Source organism: Canariomyces notabilis, assembly GCF_033297395.1.
Source record: "Canariomyces notabilis strain CBS 508.74 unplaced genomic scaffold N656scaffold_2, whole genome shotgun sequence".
Lineage (NCBI taxonomy): Eukaryota > Fungi > Ascomycota > Sordariomycetes > Sordariales > Chaetomiaceae > Canariomyces > Canariomyces notabilis.
The window spans coordinates 1,728,946-1,743,029 of NW_027041824.1; the positions used below are offsets into that span (position 1 = coordinate 1,728,946).

Consider the following 14,084-nt stretch of genomic DNA (forward strand, 5'->3'; position numbering starts at 1 on the left):
AGGAGTAGTCCTGGTCAGGCCACGGCTGTCAATTGCTTCATCTATGATCCATCAGCAAAGATCTGAGCGAAGCGGTCAACAAAGTCCGGCCCGTGAAGCATGGTCCAGGTTCGCACAATCTGTCATCAGGCGGAGCTCATTGGCCAAAGGATTGTAGCCTGTGGCTATCCAACCATAGTACGGATATGGTGAGTAAGATACTAAGGTACGAGACTCGGTAACCAGGGCTAGCTAGCACAAAGGAAAGACAGATCAACTGGCTGCAGCTTAGGTGAGTATTACTAGTAGTGGTGAGGTGCTGTTTGAAACAAAATCTACATAAGGTACCTACGTACCTTGTCTTATTTACCTCAGGTACTTTCGTTTGTCTATGCTGAACACCCAGATACTAGACTGTCCTCGACTGAACTTAGCTCGTGCTTTAGTGTAATGTACCTGGATTTTTGTCATGTCTAAGAGTGGTCGTACAGTTTCGATACTCGGATTCGCCTTTGAGATAACGGCCCAAAGCAGACCCTTCGCCTATCAATTCCAAGTTCACCCTAGTGCACCACTGCCGGTCTTGACCATGTGGTGTTTCGGGCGGCATTTGAAGCTTGTCAAGTCTTGTCTTGCTTATTGGTCGCGAAACGATCGCTGGCCGGGTGTCTCCGTCAACTCCAGCTTGTCGGGATTGTGGCGCTTTGAGATTTTACAGCTCCAACACATGATGCCTTATTATTGGAGAAGTACTTTGTGGATACATGCTCTCAACAGTTTTGAAGTACTACCATGTACCCAAGCCGTAGGGCAGAATCCGCCGGTGCCAACGCCGTCCCTGCATTCGGACTAGCAAGACTACTAGTAATACCTTAGTCAGTGGCGAGACCATAATGTCTCAATGGCCTGAAGGTTGCGCCTACTGCAGAAGTTCCGAGGCGCTGAGACATCGCTGCCGCCGTCAATGCAGTAAATCGGCAACGGCACGCGTGGTGAGCTCCATCACGGCCGGGAACAGCGAGGGTTTGCGAGAGAGGTGGGATTCCGCGGGAGATCGACACCGGTAGGGCCGTAGGATACACTCCATGTACTGCAATGCCGGTGGCGACCAATTGCATCATATCCAGTGAAAGCAGTTAAGGCTGGTTTCATGTGGGCAGGACTTGCCAGCAATCTTAGTATACTGCAGTTGCAGATTGATTGAATGACACCATCAACTACTACTTTGATAGAGTTGACATAGAATTGACCTGAATGACCGCTTCAGACATACATCAAAGTCTCCGAACACTTCCAAGCGCAATAGAGTTAAACTGCTCGAATTACGACGCTAATGGTGCTTCTACAACGTCTACGAGGTGAAACACCGAGGCAATTCCTCATGATCAGGCCCCTAGGAATCAGGAGTGGTCAATTATCCCTCACAAAGGAGGTAAGTGAAGATACAATAGGAAAACCCAGATCTCGCTACGCCACCCAAGCGAACAATAACATCATGAAGTCATGAGAACCCCCAACGTTTCATAACATAACTGAAAGCAAGCACATGTCAAAGTCCGTCATGGCTGAAAAGACTCCCGGGAATAGGGCCGGGATGATGCAAGCCTCTCCGCTCTCGCCACCGCATCCTCCAGGCCGGCCTGTTGCCGTGCAATTGCTTCCCTCATTGACCCGATATTGACCTGCAGCCGCTGTGTCTCGCGCTCCAGCGCCCCCCGCTCATGGTCCAGCAGCATCAGCCGTCGCTGCGACATCTCAATGGCTTCGGCCTTGCTCCGTTGCCACGCCTCCTGCTTGATCTGCTCCGCCGCGACGCGCGGGTCGACCCCCGGCGGGAGCACACCGCCTAGTGTCTTTGAAGATGATTTCATGTTTGTGTTCATGTTGTCGCCGGAAGAGCCAGCTGATGATAGGGCCTCGAACTTGCGCTTTGGGTGATTCCGAGATTTTGTTTTGGGATCGGACTGCTTGGTGGCTCTTTTGGAGGGGGCTTTGGAGGGTTTGCTTCTCCCCTTTTCAGTAGCTTTGGGTGTACGGTCTGCCTGAACTGAGCTCGGTGCAGGTTCAAAGGAAGAGTTTCGTTGGCTGAAGCTTCCGCTGAATGATCCTGCGGCGGATGGACTTGCCGAATCAAAGGGGCCGCTACGGAAGTCATTTTGCGCCCCAGTAAACGTGTAGGGCGGAGTTTCTGACAATGGTGATTGTAGCGGTTGGCTGTTGGGGCTCCAGGGGCTGGTTGAAAGCACTTCCTCGGGTGACATTGGCCAAACCGGCGGCGGGTAAGGGCCGGAGACCGGAGAATTGGACGCTGATGGATCCCAAAGAGCTGTGGTTGGAACTACTCCGTATTCTGGCCATTCCGCACCATTTGGTGGTTGGTTGAACATTGTTGGGGTATCATACGACATCGTCGACGGGTTCCCCAGCCACATCCCGCTGGCGTCGGGGAGGCCATGATGCTCGGGTTGATCTGTCCAGGAGGCAAACGCCAAGTCAGCTGGTGGGTAGGTTTGGTACATCGGTGCCTGGCGAAGTTGTTAGATGCGTCTAAGCAATCGTTCTTTCCAATCCTATCTTTGAACACGGCATGGCTGTGGGACACACTGAGACCGAATAGTGGCAACTTACCACTACGCTTTCCAGAGTTGCTGGTTGATCCCCAGGAGAAGTATTTGTGGTTGCCCGAGATCGAACATTCATCTTATGAATGAGACGAATCGGCCGTGCAATTGGTATTAGCCCCTTAATCCGATAAGCTTGTTGATATCAGGGGGTAGCTCCGTGACGTGATATCGCAGGCTATATCCTGGCTTGGGGTGGTAATTCACCCAAGCCTATGACGCAGTCCCGCAGGAGAGATCGAAGATCAGTAAACCGTGAATGAACATGACAGCGGTGCAATGACGCTGGAGCACCCCATGGGTCTTTATCTGGAATGTTTAAACTACCAATACCTCTGGGACCTCATCCCGTCCACAATTCTGGTTGAGAGCCATCCCGTTCGGTTGGCATTGCGCAGGTACCATGACCGGCGACATTTGATGTAGCGCGGAGTTCCCTGCGCTGCTGTCCTGCAGGCAAAGCACTTTGCATAGGTACGGCGCTTTGTTGGCGTAAGTTGCACTTTCGCACACAACTTTTTTACTACATTTACCCTCGGGGACCCAAAGCCTTACCCCGCTATTTCGATTCCTACCTACTAAAGGAATTTTCCAGCCACCAAGCCACCTTTCCTCCTACAACCTTGATCCCGGCGCAGTACCCAGCCTACAAACTTCCTTCGCGAAGACCTCTGTTCTCTGAAGATTTGGCTCAATCCAGTCAATTGGACGAGGAGCGCTGGGCAGGGGCTGACCGGGCCGACTGGGAAGCGGTTTTTCCGCCCCGAAATCGCATGCGATTTCCATTTGGCTCTTTCGAAAAGACCTCGTTTTTAAGCGATTTGGACCCTACCTAGGAGCTAGAGCGAGAACTAGGCAATTACCCGGTTGGGAAGGCCACCCACCCACCACCCTCCACGCCCTGGCAATGCCACTACACCACGCCCACGCACGACCACAACCACGACGGCGCCCACGGGTATTTTCCTTTTCGGCAAATGAGAGGCTATCACTACTACGCATTCCTGGAGCCTTGTGCGAGGAGGTTTTGGGGGCGTTGTGACGGCGTGCCTATGCCTGGAACATGGAACTCCAGGGAGCAGGGAGTATGAGGTCATAGAGGGAGGTGCAACCCTAACCCTAAAGCAGGAACTTCCGTGACCTCCATCACTTAGGGCATAAGGACCCATTAACCTATACGCATCGCAAAGAGCCCTGTAATTCCTCTTCCTCCTACTTCCTCAACTATAGATTTTATTACCTAGAATTTATCTTCTTCTCTGCGCAACAACGCTACAAGTTGTAGGTGGTTGTGGCTGACATTATATAATTGCATTTACGGGGCTTAACGCGGGGCGCTGAGCCTGAACCCTAGGCGTGGGCCGATAAAAATTCTGAGCAAAAGTGCAACTGGGACACTTACGCCAACAAAGCGCCGTATTTGCAGGGTTTTTGCCACCAGCCCATCCCGCGATTGGGCCTTGGCACATGCGCGCTACGCCCTGGAAGTGGCGTTCCACAGCGGCGGTAAGCAGCCCCAAGCTCAGCCTGGCCCGCCTGGGTCGGAGATGCACATGGTGCATGCGGTGTAGGTAGGTATGTACACCAATATGGATTTTTGCAGAATATGGCAAAGTGAAAGCCGGTGTCGTTCTAGACCCGGCAGCCTCAGCTGTGCCACGGCGTTCCCAATCAGCCGGGTCCAATGTGCCGCTTGACGGCAGCCGGTAGTGGGCCAGGGGCTGACTACCGAACTGCAATGTCGACCGAATTACCCTGCAGGCTGCATCTGCGCTCCCCCTGATAATGGCGGCTTTTCCGTCGTAAACGAATCTATCAGGATATTGCTCCGTCGGCAAGGGGCGAAGGTTTCCGGTCTTGAATCCCCGATCGCAATCACCAGTGACCACACTCCCGTCAGGAGTCGAATCAGGACTGCGCCTGGGGTGTCAAACCTATTAGTCCGTCTGTAGCAAGGTTAGTTGAGTGCTTGAATAAGCGGTGCAGCCGTAATCGCTAACTCGACTGATATTGAAACATCAGCTAGGCGTTAGGACACAAAATCCTCTCCAAGACTCCACGTCGTTTATCGAAGGCATGTGCCGTCGATACATATATGAGCCATGACTCTGTGCATACAAGGGATAGTTCTAAAATTCTGTCTGGTGCTTTGCCTCGTGGGCATGAGGTGGGCGAGCATACCAGACAGGGATCCAACGATCTCGCCAAGGGTTGTTGCTTCTGGAGAGCAATCTGCTTCCAATCTGTATCATCATGGATCATCGGGCGGTTGCTGCTCTCCGGTGACCTTCATACTCATAGGGAGAGGTAAGGCACCAGACATAGGTACATACCGCGACTTGACTCTCATGAACTGAAGCTAGAAAGCCGGACAGCTGACTTCAGTTCCAGTCCACGGTCATAACTTGTCGTTTCAACTAGGTCTAACTATCGACCGCTAGTGGCAGGTCTTTCCCTAGAAAGGTACTTGTACCTATTCATCGTTAGCGTTCCTGTTTGAATGTAACGGTTGGTCGATATTTTACGCTCTCTCACCCAAGGGACGGCACAATTTAATTAATTGATTTGAATGGCCGTATTTGAAGTTGAATTGACTAGCCCACTGGATATTTGAATCGAAAGTTGAATTGTTCAATTAATTGAACCACCACATATATTCCTAACCCTAGTCAGACCACACCCACACACATCCCTTCCAGACCTACCTTGCCTACCTTCCGACCGCTCAGAATAGCTGGCAAAGGCTAAATCGCTCAAAAACGCAATAAAATTCGAATGCGTTCCGTTTTCGGAAGGCTAACTAAGCAGCAAATTATAACTATAATAGTATAGGGCGCAAGACTGCCCCCCTGATTCCCCTGAACTGCGGCATACATCACGGTAAAGACGCGCCGCTGAACGGCTCTGTTGGCGATATACGTGTAAGGAAGCGCCTGACTAGCTAAGGCTCCGTTTATATCGCCAAGATGGCGATGGGAACGGCAACGGGAAGGTTCGTTCGTAGGAAGGATTCGAAGGAAGAAATTGAAGTCTGGGAAAACCTAGAAAAGTCAGGATTTCAATTAAGAATTGAATAATTGAACGAACCTAATTAAATTGAAAGATATTTGAAGACTCTTATTTGAATTGGAAGTTGGAGGGTTCTGATTGAATTGAATTGGTTTTGAATTGAATTGCGCCGTCCCTTGCTCTCACCGCTAGTTTGGGCACATCATGCATGTTGTCGAGTCGTCGACAAACTTCGATCAAGTTCGATGTCGAGAAGAAGCCCAAGAGCAGCCTTCCATTGCTGTTCATGTTTTGGTCGAGTTTCGCTATATATAAGATAGCCAAGTCATGTCAGAACTGTTGTCGCCTGAGATCATGGAATAGTTGTCTAGGTAGCCAGCAAAGCGCAGAGGGGGGAAACAATGGATGTTGACATGAAAAGGAACAAGATTGTTTGCTCACCGCAAACACTACCTACCTAAGCAAGCCACCCCGGCCAAGAAATATACACTGTGTGCATGGTCGGCGATCCACTGCAAACAACCACCAAGAACTTGAAGTCGATATTCACGACACATTATTGTTTCTCCATCCTTCATCTTCGTGCCTCAACCTGGAAGGAAGGATTAGGTTTGTCGGCCCAACTTTTCTTCCTCCACACAGAGAACAACAGCAAGACAGCATACACAATGGCATCGCAACCCGCCAAGTGCAGCAACCCTGAATGCCCAACTCCAGTCTCGGAGTCGGAGTCCCCCTCGCTCCAGCGCTGCAGCCGCTGCCGGACAATATCCTACTGCTCGCGGGACTGCCAAGTAGCACACTGGTCCGTCCACAAGCCGGCTTGCACCCGCCCCAACTACATCATCCAATTCCACCTGCACCCGGAGCACATCGACAACCCGTCCGTAATCCGGACCCTCTCCTGTCCGGCCAACGCCACCTTCTACCAGCTGCACCAGGCGCTGCAGGCCGCGTTTGGCTGGGCGTCGTCGACCCGGAATATGACGTGAACGAGGACGGCCCGGCCAACATAGAGCAGTTCATACAGGAGCGCATGATGGTGCAGACGAATGGCGGCAAGACCGAGTCAATGATGTGGGAGTACATACTGCGAGTGGTTGACTCGCCGGCATGGCCGGCAGGTGGATTTGGGCCCGTCGACAGAGTGCACGGGGCCATTCGCAAGCATCCGCGGACTGAGGAGAAAAAGGCCGAGACTTACAGGTTGTGGCAGATGTTTGACAATCCCGAGTATCAGAGTAGGTTGACCTCATGCTGCATCAGCCAAGTTGTCTGATTAGCGAAATACCTTGGTTGGCTAACAGGGAAACAGATCTCAAAAAGGTGTACACGTACGACTTTGGCGACAACTGGGAGCATTTCATGACGGTTACAGGCCGTGCCGACCCGACGAATACGTTCGAGTGTCTGTCGGGCTCGGGTCATGGTGAAGGCTCTCAAGGAAGCTTACCGGGTCGCACGACCGTCCAAGGACCAGCGCGAAAAAATGTTCTGGTTCGAGCGTCAAGCTTCCAACCGTGACAAAGGTGGACTGGCTGGAGACCGGGTCAATGCTTGGGATCAGGAGAAGGTCAATAGAGCCTTAGCCAAGTTGACAGTAAGGTAAACCTCAGCTTAGGTAGTCCTGCCGGACACATTCAACTTAGAGGAAGCCCAAGATTGCCCCATTTTGATCTCGTATGCGATTGATCGAGAGAAAACCTCTAGATCCATGTGAATACACGGGTCTAAGCGATAAATCTTGTTGATACTGTAAGGTAGTCAGTGCTAGTCAATATCAATGCAGGTGGGAGTACGGTACCTAATGTTCGAGGACGCCTCCTCCTGGACGCCTCACCTATGGTCATATGCCAACACCTTGATCTGAACCCCAGACCTAAACTACTAGCAAGGCTTAAGAGGACTCACAGACGCCTGGTGTCCCGTATACGGACAGCCATTCCCGCTGGCCGTTAAAGGGGTTAGCGAAGTTACCCTATGCACACCCCCTTTGTTTTTATAGGATCTGCGCGTACACACTGGGACCTGGTTAACCGCTTCTTCCAGATGCATTCCCAAGCCGTACACACATACAATGCCGCGCGCGTGCGACAACACGCCTTAGTAACCCGGTAGGTACTACTAGTAGTAGCCCAGTTGAGCACCGCCCTACGGAGCGTGCAACATCTTGCGCCTCCTATATGCGTTCATCGGCTGCCTCTTGATGAGTAACAGTTGTAAAGAGCCAACCTTGAGGAGACTGGGAACGTCTCATTGAACTCTTGGAGTCTTGGTCTGCGAATCCGAGGACTACCCCGGCAGCCGGCACCCGTACCCGACAGCGCTGAACGAACAAGCGGTAGGTAGGTACCTAGGTGCCCAGGCACCCACTGCACTTTACGTGCACAGTACAAGCCAGCCAGACTCGCCAGGTGCCACTCAACGGAGCTTGATCGTTAGCCACATGCAGGGCATCCATGATCCCTTGTATGATGATGTATCGAAGACATGAGGATGTTGAACCATGTACCAGACCTTGCAGATAATTGACTTGAGTTAGACAATCCGCCTGTCTGTGCTGCTTCGAGGAGTTTGAGAGGCTTATCATCTTATGAATGGAGAAAATTCATTAGATGAACAGGAGGCCACCGAGCCACATCGTGCCTGACATTTTCCCAGGGGCGCTCCACGGTTCCACCTGCGACGGAGTATCATCATCCGCGTCCCCGCAACTGGCCACCTCATTTCCGGTCCGTCCACCCCGCGCGCTATGCGGTTTCCTCGCTCGATTCCACTGGCACTGAAAACAACGTGCTGCCCAGTGAGCACGACAGTGGAGATCCAGGTTCCATGTCTCGCGAGTCGCGGCCCGACTCGACGCATATCCAGGATTTCACTTAGTCCAATTCCGGAACCCGGCCAACTCGATGCCGTCTCCCCATCACCGATCTAGGAATCTCGGCCGATCACACTCCTGGCATTGGTGTACCAGCTCCGCCATTGGCGTGCCCATGGATTCAAAAAGAAACCTTGACCCACTGCTCAACACAAGCTTTCGCAAGCTTTCCCGGTATCCGGGTCGCTTCGACGCCAGACCCATGCACATCGGGCTAGACTGCTAGAGATGGGGTGCTGCATGAGCATTGGGAGCCGCTTGAGCCTTGATCATTTGCAGATCTCCCCGGGAATGGGAATGCGTCATGGCAACTATAAAAGATCTGTCCTGGCCACCTCCTCAAGCCAGCTTCGACTGCCAGGCCGTCCAGCTCGGTCATAGTGCACAGTTACACGGCCATTTTCCGGGTAGCAAGCCAAGATGAAGTTCTCGATTCTTGCAGGAGTATTCACCGCGGGCGCCTTGGCCCAGAGCGGCGCATGGCAGCAGTGCGGCGGTCAAAACTACCAGGGCTCGACCACATGCGTCTCGGGCTACCGGTGCGTCTATGTGAACGACTGGTACAGCCAATGTCAGCCGGGGGCCGCAACCACCATCACCACTTCGACGAGGTCTTCTTCTACCTCGTCTGCCCCTACCTCAACTTCCACCAGCAACCCCGGAGCCAAGAAGTTTAGGTGGTTCGGCGTCAACCAGTCAGGCGCCGAGTTTGGATCGGGCAAGTACCCCGGCACATGGGGCGTCGAATTCATCTTTCCGGACAATGCGGCTGTCCAGGTATGTAAGAAGACAGAAGCATCAGGTTGGTTCGAGGCAGATCTTTTGTAACTGACTGCGTGGCCCTAGACTCTGATCAACCAAGGCTACAACACCTTCCGCGTGTCCTTTTCCATGGAGCGGCTGGTGCCCAACACCCTGACCTCCTCGTTTGACGCGGGCTACCTCAGGAATCTGACAAACTCGGTCAACTTCATCACCAACGCCGGAGCGTGGGCCGTCCTGGACCCGCACAACTACGGCCGGTACTACGGCAACATCATCACCGACACGGCCGCCTTCCGGACCTTCCACACGAACCTGGCCAAGCAGTTCGCCTCCAACTCGCGCGTCATCTTTGACACCAACAACGAGTACAACACGATGAGCCAGGATCTAGTTCTGCAGCTCAACCAGGCCGCCATCGATGGGATCCGCGCGGCGGGCGCAACCTCGCAGTACATCTGGGTCGAGGGCAACTCGTGGTCGGGCGCGTGGACGTGGAACACGACCAACGACAATATGAAGGCGCTGACGGACCCCCAGAACAAGCTTGTCTATGAGATGCACCAGTACCTTGATAGTGATGGGTCCGGCACCACCCCGACGTGCGTTAATGACCAGATTGGTGTGCAGCGCGTCATCGGCGCCACCAACTGGCTCCGTGCTAACGGCAAGATTGGGGTCATTGGAGAGTTCGCGGGGGGTGCAAACTCTGTCTGTCAGACGGCTGTTACGGGCTTGTTGAACCATCTCCAGGAAAATAGTGATGTCTGGGCTGGCGCGCTCTGGTGGGCGGCTGGGCCGTGGTGGGGCAACTGTATGTTTGATTTTCCCCCTTTCCCTCTCCTTCCTATTTCTCTCTCGTTCCACTGTTATGTTGAGACGTATGGCTGACTGGCGTGATTGTGCAGACATCTTCAGCTTTGAGCCGCCCTCTGGCACTGGCTATACGAACTACAACTCGCTGCTGCGCAAGTACGTTCCGTGAGAGCCGTGATAATGGAGAGTCGAAGCCGTTGTCGATGCATGTGAGAAGAAGGTGAAGGGTTTGCGTAGGGGGTTCGTATTCAATTGTACATACGTTCTACGGATACTAGAAGCACGACCAGCTCCTAGCAGTACTAGTACATATCAAGTCACCCATTCTCTTCTATTCTGCCGGAATGGCCGAGGCACAGGCATGGCGATTCCGAATTCAAGTTTAATTTCATCCCTATACTGGTGAGGGCTTCCTATACTCCTTCGCGTTCAGGGACGCGGCGATGTCCTGTAGTATTCATTCCACTGCTTGATTTCAGTGATTGAAGACCTCCTTTGCCTCAAATTCCCAATGCTGCCTAACTCCATCCCGGTCCACCACTTAGTACCCGTCATACAGCATCCTGTGTATAGCCCTGGCCAAGTCGTCGGGAATGTCAATGAAAGGGCAGTGGAAGCTGTGCAAGGTGAGAGTGGGCGGAGCGAGACCCAGAACTCGGGCCACCATTTTCTGCTGGTCCCAGTGGCTTACGGCGTTGTCGAGTTCGGTATAGATGTAGGAGCACGGGATGCCGTGGGCCCAAGGCTCATAGGTGGGCGTAACGTCGAGTACAGAGATCGAGGAGCGAGTGAACAGTCTCTTGAGGCCATCTCTGAACATGTCGGGATTGGTTGCCTCTCGGTCAGGCTAGTAGTTTGATCAGTTAGCATGGAGACCAATCAATTGGTAACACCGGGAATCTTAGGAATCATACATCGATGTGCACCCACTGGTAAATGTCAAGATTTCCGACGATGCCAAACAGCGTATGGCGCTTGGGCAGGATGAAGGCGGCGAGGTAGATGATGCTCATGACGCCTCCCTGCTTACCAGCCCTGCGACGGGCGGCAAGATCATAGCCCTCGACGGCGTTGCTTCCAATGATGCCACCCGAGCAGTGGCAGAGGAGCACGACCATTCTGCCCTCTTCAACCACCGTCTCAAGCGCTGCGCGGACGGCGGCTACATCCCGCGGGAGTCCGGCCTGGCGCGATGCTACATCGGTTTTGCTCGGCAGCGACACAACGATTCCGTCAAAGCCGGCGTTTTGTTTCCGCGCGGCAGTTAGGAAGTCGTGCCACGAGTCGGTGGGCTGCCACCAGCCGGGGATAATGACGAGAAGGGGAATTTCGGCCATGGCCGCGGCGGTGAGGGTAGAACGAGTGCTGTGAGGTTTAGATCAAAGGAAGAATGGAAGTATTTTGGTCAGAATTGCCTTGGGAAGAGCTCTCAAAAAAAAAAGGAACGTTGTCAGTTTTGAATTTCCTGCGGAGGGGGGTGACTGCGGGTACAAGTTCAAGTTTCTCTCGAGTACCAGGTACATTGGTTCACTTGAACTGGGCTCAAAGCGCGTGGGTTGCAAGACATCTACGATTCATCCACACATTTCCCAAATTCTTGACTGGTATCTGGCATTGGATCATCACCATTCACGCTTTATGATCCATCTCCTACCATTGTTTGTTCCGCAAGCTGAATACAGTAAGAGATCCAAGTCCCTAAGGCACAGAATTAGCAGAGTTAAAATTGTTAGGAACTTTGCAAAGTACTAGCAGTTCACCAAGTCTCATTCACTTCTGATACTCTTTCTCTCGTCTATATCTAGCTAGGTTCACTGCTACTGAAGATATAAGCGAAGCGCACGTGACTCAGCCCCTGAGTAAAGTAAACAAAAGTATCCAGATAGGTTCTCCAGCCTCAACAGCAGGGCTGGAAATAACGGAATGTGAAGATTGTGTCCCTCATACATGTATTCAAATATCCTTGTTTACCTTAGGTGAACTTCCTGACAAGCTCAGTCTCCTGACAAACATCAACCTGAGTGGCTGATGACAGACACATTTGGTCCTTAATAAGTATCAAAGCCCCTGAAGCTCGCTTTTAGCTCTCTTTCTTTCGTTTTATACCCATCGAAACATGACGGCGAGAGTCACCAGGAGCAACAGAGCATAGCGGCGAGAGCCAAGAGAAAGACAGAGAACAACGGCCGGAGCCACCAGAAGCACCAGAGTATAATGGCGAGAGCAACCAAGAGCAACATAGTATAACGGCGAGAGCCACCAAGAGCAACAGAGTACAAAAACGAGAACCACCAGACACGGAACAACAGAGTATAACGGCGAGAGCCACCAAGAGCAACAACGTATGACGGCGAGAGCCACCAGGATCAAGTCAGAAGGGAAACCCCAGCAGCTGAGGCCCCATCAATGTCTGTATCATGTCTGAAGCAGCCACCCCCGGAGCCCTGATGCAGTGATCCCTAGAGTCTTGCCTCTCTAGCTCCTGACCTTGTGATGCGAAGTCTAATTCCTGGTTGATGTGATGGAGACTGGAGAGCAGGGCAACCCCCGGGTTTCCAAATTGTCCTCTGTACCTAGTTGGCAGCTTAGAAGTTGGGTGCCTCCGTGAGTCTCATAGCCTGGCAAACACATCAATGATCACCACCATACGCTAGAGTCAGTAGACAATATCTACGCCCCTGTTAGACAGTCTAAACGCGCACATCTAATTAGTTCTGAACTGTAGCTCCGCATTCGAGTGATCTTGAGTGTCAGGAAACAACCACCATGCCGTGATAACTGCAAAAAAAGGTCGTCAAGCTGGTGCCCTGCCCTGAGAGAGGTGGGCAAGTGCTCGTCACTCGACGGGGCTCGTCGAGTTCTCCGCTCTTTCTTGTTCACCACATGGTTCACAGCGGGTGTTTGGTTTCTTATCCCAATATTGGATCTCGGCGCTGCCTTAATCACCACCCACAACTTCCTGATTTTGAAAACCCCGACTCTTTTCCACCAAACTTGCTCGGGCACCTTTCTCTTTCTCCTCCGCAAGCCAGAAAGCTTTCTCTCGCTTCCACCAGCAAGAAGCCTCTTTCTCTCTCTTCCAGGAGCCAGAATCCTTCTTCCTTCTTCTTCACAAAGCCTTCAACAAGCCAGGAGCCTTTCTCGTTCGCTTCCACGAGTCAGGAACGTTTTTCTTCCTCTTCCACAAGCCGGAAGCCTTTCGTTTTCTCTTCCACGAGCTGGAAGCCTTTTTCTTTCTCCTCCAGGAGCCAAGAACGCTCTCATTCTCTTCTGGGAGCCGGAGCCTTTAGATTTCTCTTCCACAAACCAGGAAGCCTTTAGATTTCTCCTCCACACTCCAAGAAGCTTTCTCTCCCTCTTTCACGAGCTAGAAGCCTTTCTCTTTCTCCTCCAGGATCCAAGAAACCTTCTTCTGTCGCTTCCAGGAGCCAGAAACGTTTCTCCTTTTCCTCCACAAAGCAGAAGCGACACGAGCATCACGACTTTGGCTCAACAAAGAGCGAAAGAACCTCACAAAGAACGCCTTCAACCTCTCATTCTCTCCTCGACTAAGCTATACATCAAAGCAATGGCCTCCTTCGCCGAAATGGACTTCTTTCTCCGCGCTCTGGTCTCCCGGGCCGAGCAACTCGATCGGTCCCAGGATCTCCGGGCCGAAAACCTCCTGGTAAGCGTCGCCATGGCCATTTTCGCTACCATCTTCGTCTTCCTGCGCTTCTTCCCGCGCTATCTCAGCTTGGAGGCCATGAGGGAGTGCCCCCCTAGCGACAACTGGGTCATGGTTCTCGCCTGGCTCGCTCTGATGGGACACATGATCATGAACATCCTCCTCGTCGACAAGGGCATGGGCCTCCATGCCAACATGGTACCCTCGGATAGCCTCCAGGCTTTGAGCAACGTATGTGTTTTTCCTCCTAATAAAGACTAACCCCTCCCCCCGCCCGCAATAACAATAGGCACTGCGAGACAATTATAAGCTAGAAAAGCATCAACAACACACTTCAAATCGCTGCTGATCA

The 14,084-nt window shown here is 52.4% G+C and overlaps 7 protein-coding genes across 7 annotated transcripts in view; 3 read left to right on the forward strand and 4 right to left on the reverse strand.

Annotated features, from left to right (window-relative positions):
* Positions 1-1,292: 1,292 nt before the first annotated feature.
* Positions 1,293-3,072, reverse strand: N656DRAFT_826401 (uncharacterized protein). The gene is made up of 2 exons (XM_064818480.1): positions 2,608-3,072; positions 1,293-2,504 (listed from the first exon to the last, which is right to left on the reverse strand). Exons 1-2 carry the CDS (start codon positions 2,677-2,679, stop codon positions 1,539-1,541), a joined length of 1,038 nt encoding a protein of 345 aa, XP_064674165.1. The 5' UTR covers positions 2,680-3,072; the 3' UTR covers positions 1,293-1,538.
* A 158-nt stretch (positions 3,073-3,230) lies between these two features.
* N656DRAFT_260031 (uncharacterized protein) lies at positions 3,231-3,844 on the reverse strand. Its single transcript, XM_064809035.1, has one exon. The coding sequence runs from the start codon at positions 3,767-3,769 to the stop codon at positions 3,452-3,454; it is 318 nt and encodes a 105-aa protein (XP_064674166.1). The 5' UTR covers positions 3,770-3,844; the 3' UTR covers positions 3,231-3,451.
* A 2,433-nt stretch (positions 3,845-6,277) lies between these two features.
* N656DRAFT_701743 (uncharacterized protein) lies at positions 6,278-6,601 on the forward strand (the record flags this gene model as incomplete). Its single annotated transcript, XM_064810969.1, has 1 exon — positions 6,278-6,601. One exon carries the CDS (start codon positions 6,278-6,280, stop codon positions 6,599-6,601), a length of 324 nt encoding a protein of 107 aa, XP_064674167.1.
* An 898-nt stretch (positions 6,602-7,499) lies between these two features.
* N656DRAFT_774903 (uncharacterized protein) lies at positions 7,500-7,899 on the reverse strand. Its single transcript, XM_064814367.1, has 3 exons — positions 7,842-7,899; positions 7,628-7,788; positions 7,500-7,557 (listed from the first exon to the last, which is right to left on the reverse strand). Exons 1-3 carry the CDS (start codon positions 7,864-7,866, stop codon positions 7,507-7,509), a joined length of 237 nt encoding a protein of 78 aa, XP_064674168.1. The 5' UTR covers positions 7,867-7,899; the 3' UTR covers positions 7,500-7,506.
* A 1,008-nt stretch (positions 7,900-8,907) lies between these two features.
* Positions 8,908-10,234, forward strand: N656DRAFT_702070 (glycoside hydrolase family 5 protein; the record flags this gene model as incomplete). Its single annotated transcript, XM_064810994.1, has 3 exons — positions 8,908-9,264; positions 9,334-10,063; positions 10,158-10,234. 3 exons carry the CDS (start codon positions 8,908-8,910, stop codon positions 10,232-10,234), a joined length of 1,164 nt encoding a protein of 387 aa, XP_064674169.1.
* Positions 10,235-10,606: 372 nt separating this feature from the next.
* On the reverse strand, positions 10,607-11,414 carry N656DRAFT_700599 (uncharacterized protein; the record flags this gene model as incomplete). The annotated part of the gene is made up of 2 exons (XM_064810878.1): positions 10,607-10,912; positions 10,980-11,414. Coding segments are annotated over 2 exons (741 nt in total), but the record flags the coding sequence as incomplete, so codon positions are not given.
* A 2,237-nt stretch (positions 11,415-13,651) lies between these two features.
* N656DRAFT_811516 (uncharacterized protein) overlaps positions 13,652-14,084 on the forward strand; it is a gene marked incomplete at its 5' end in the record, with an annotated part of 1,830 nt that continues 1,397 nt past the window's right edge. Inside the window, one exon of the mRNA XM_064818374.1 lies at positions 13,652-13,969. Within this exon, the coding sequence (XP_064674171.1) occupies positions 13,652-13,969 (318 nt within the window). The remainder of the gene's footprint in view (positions 13,970-14,084) is intronic.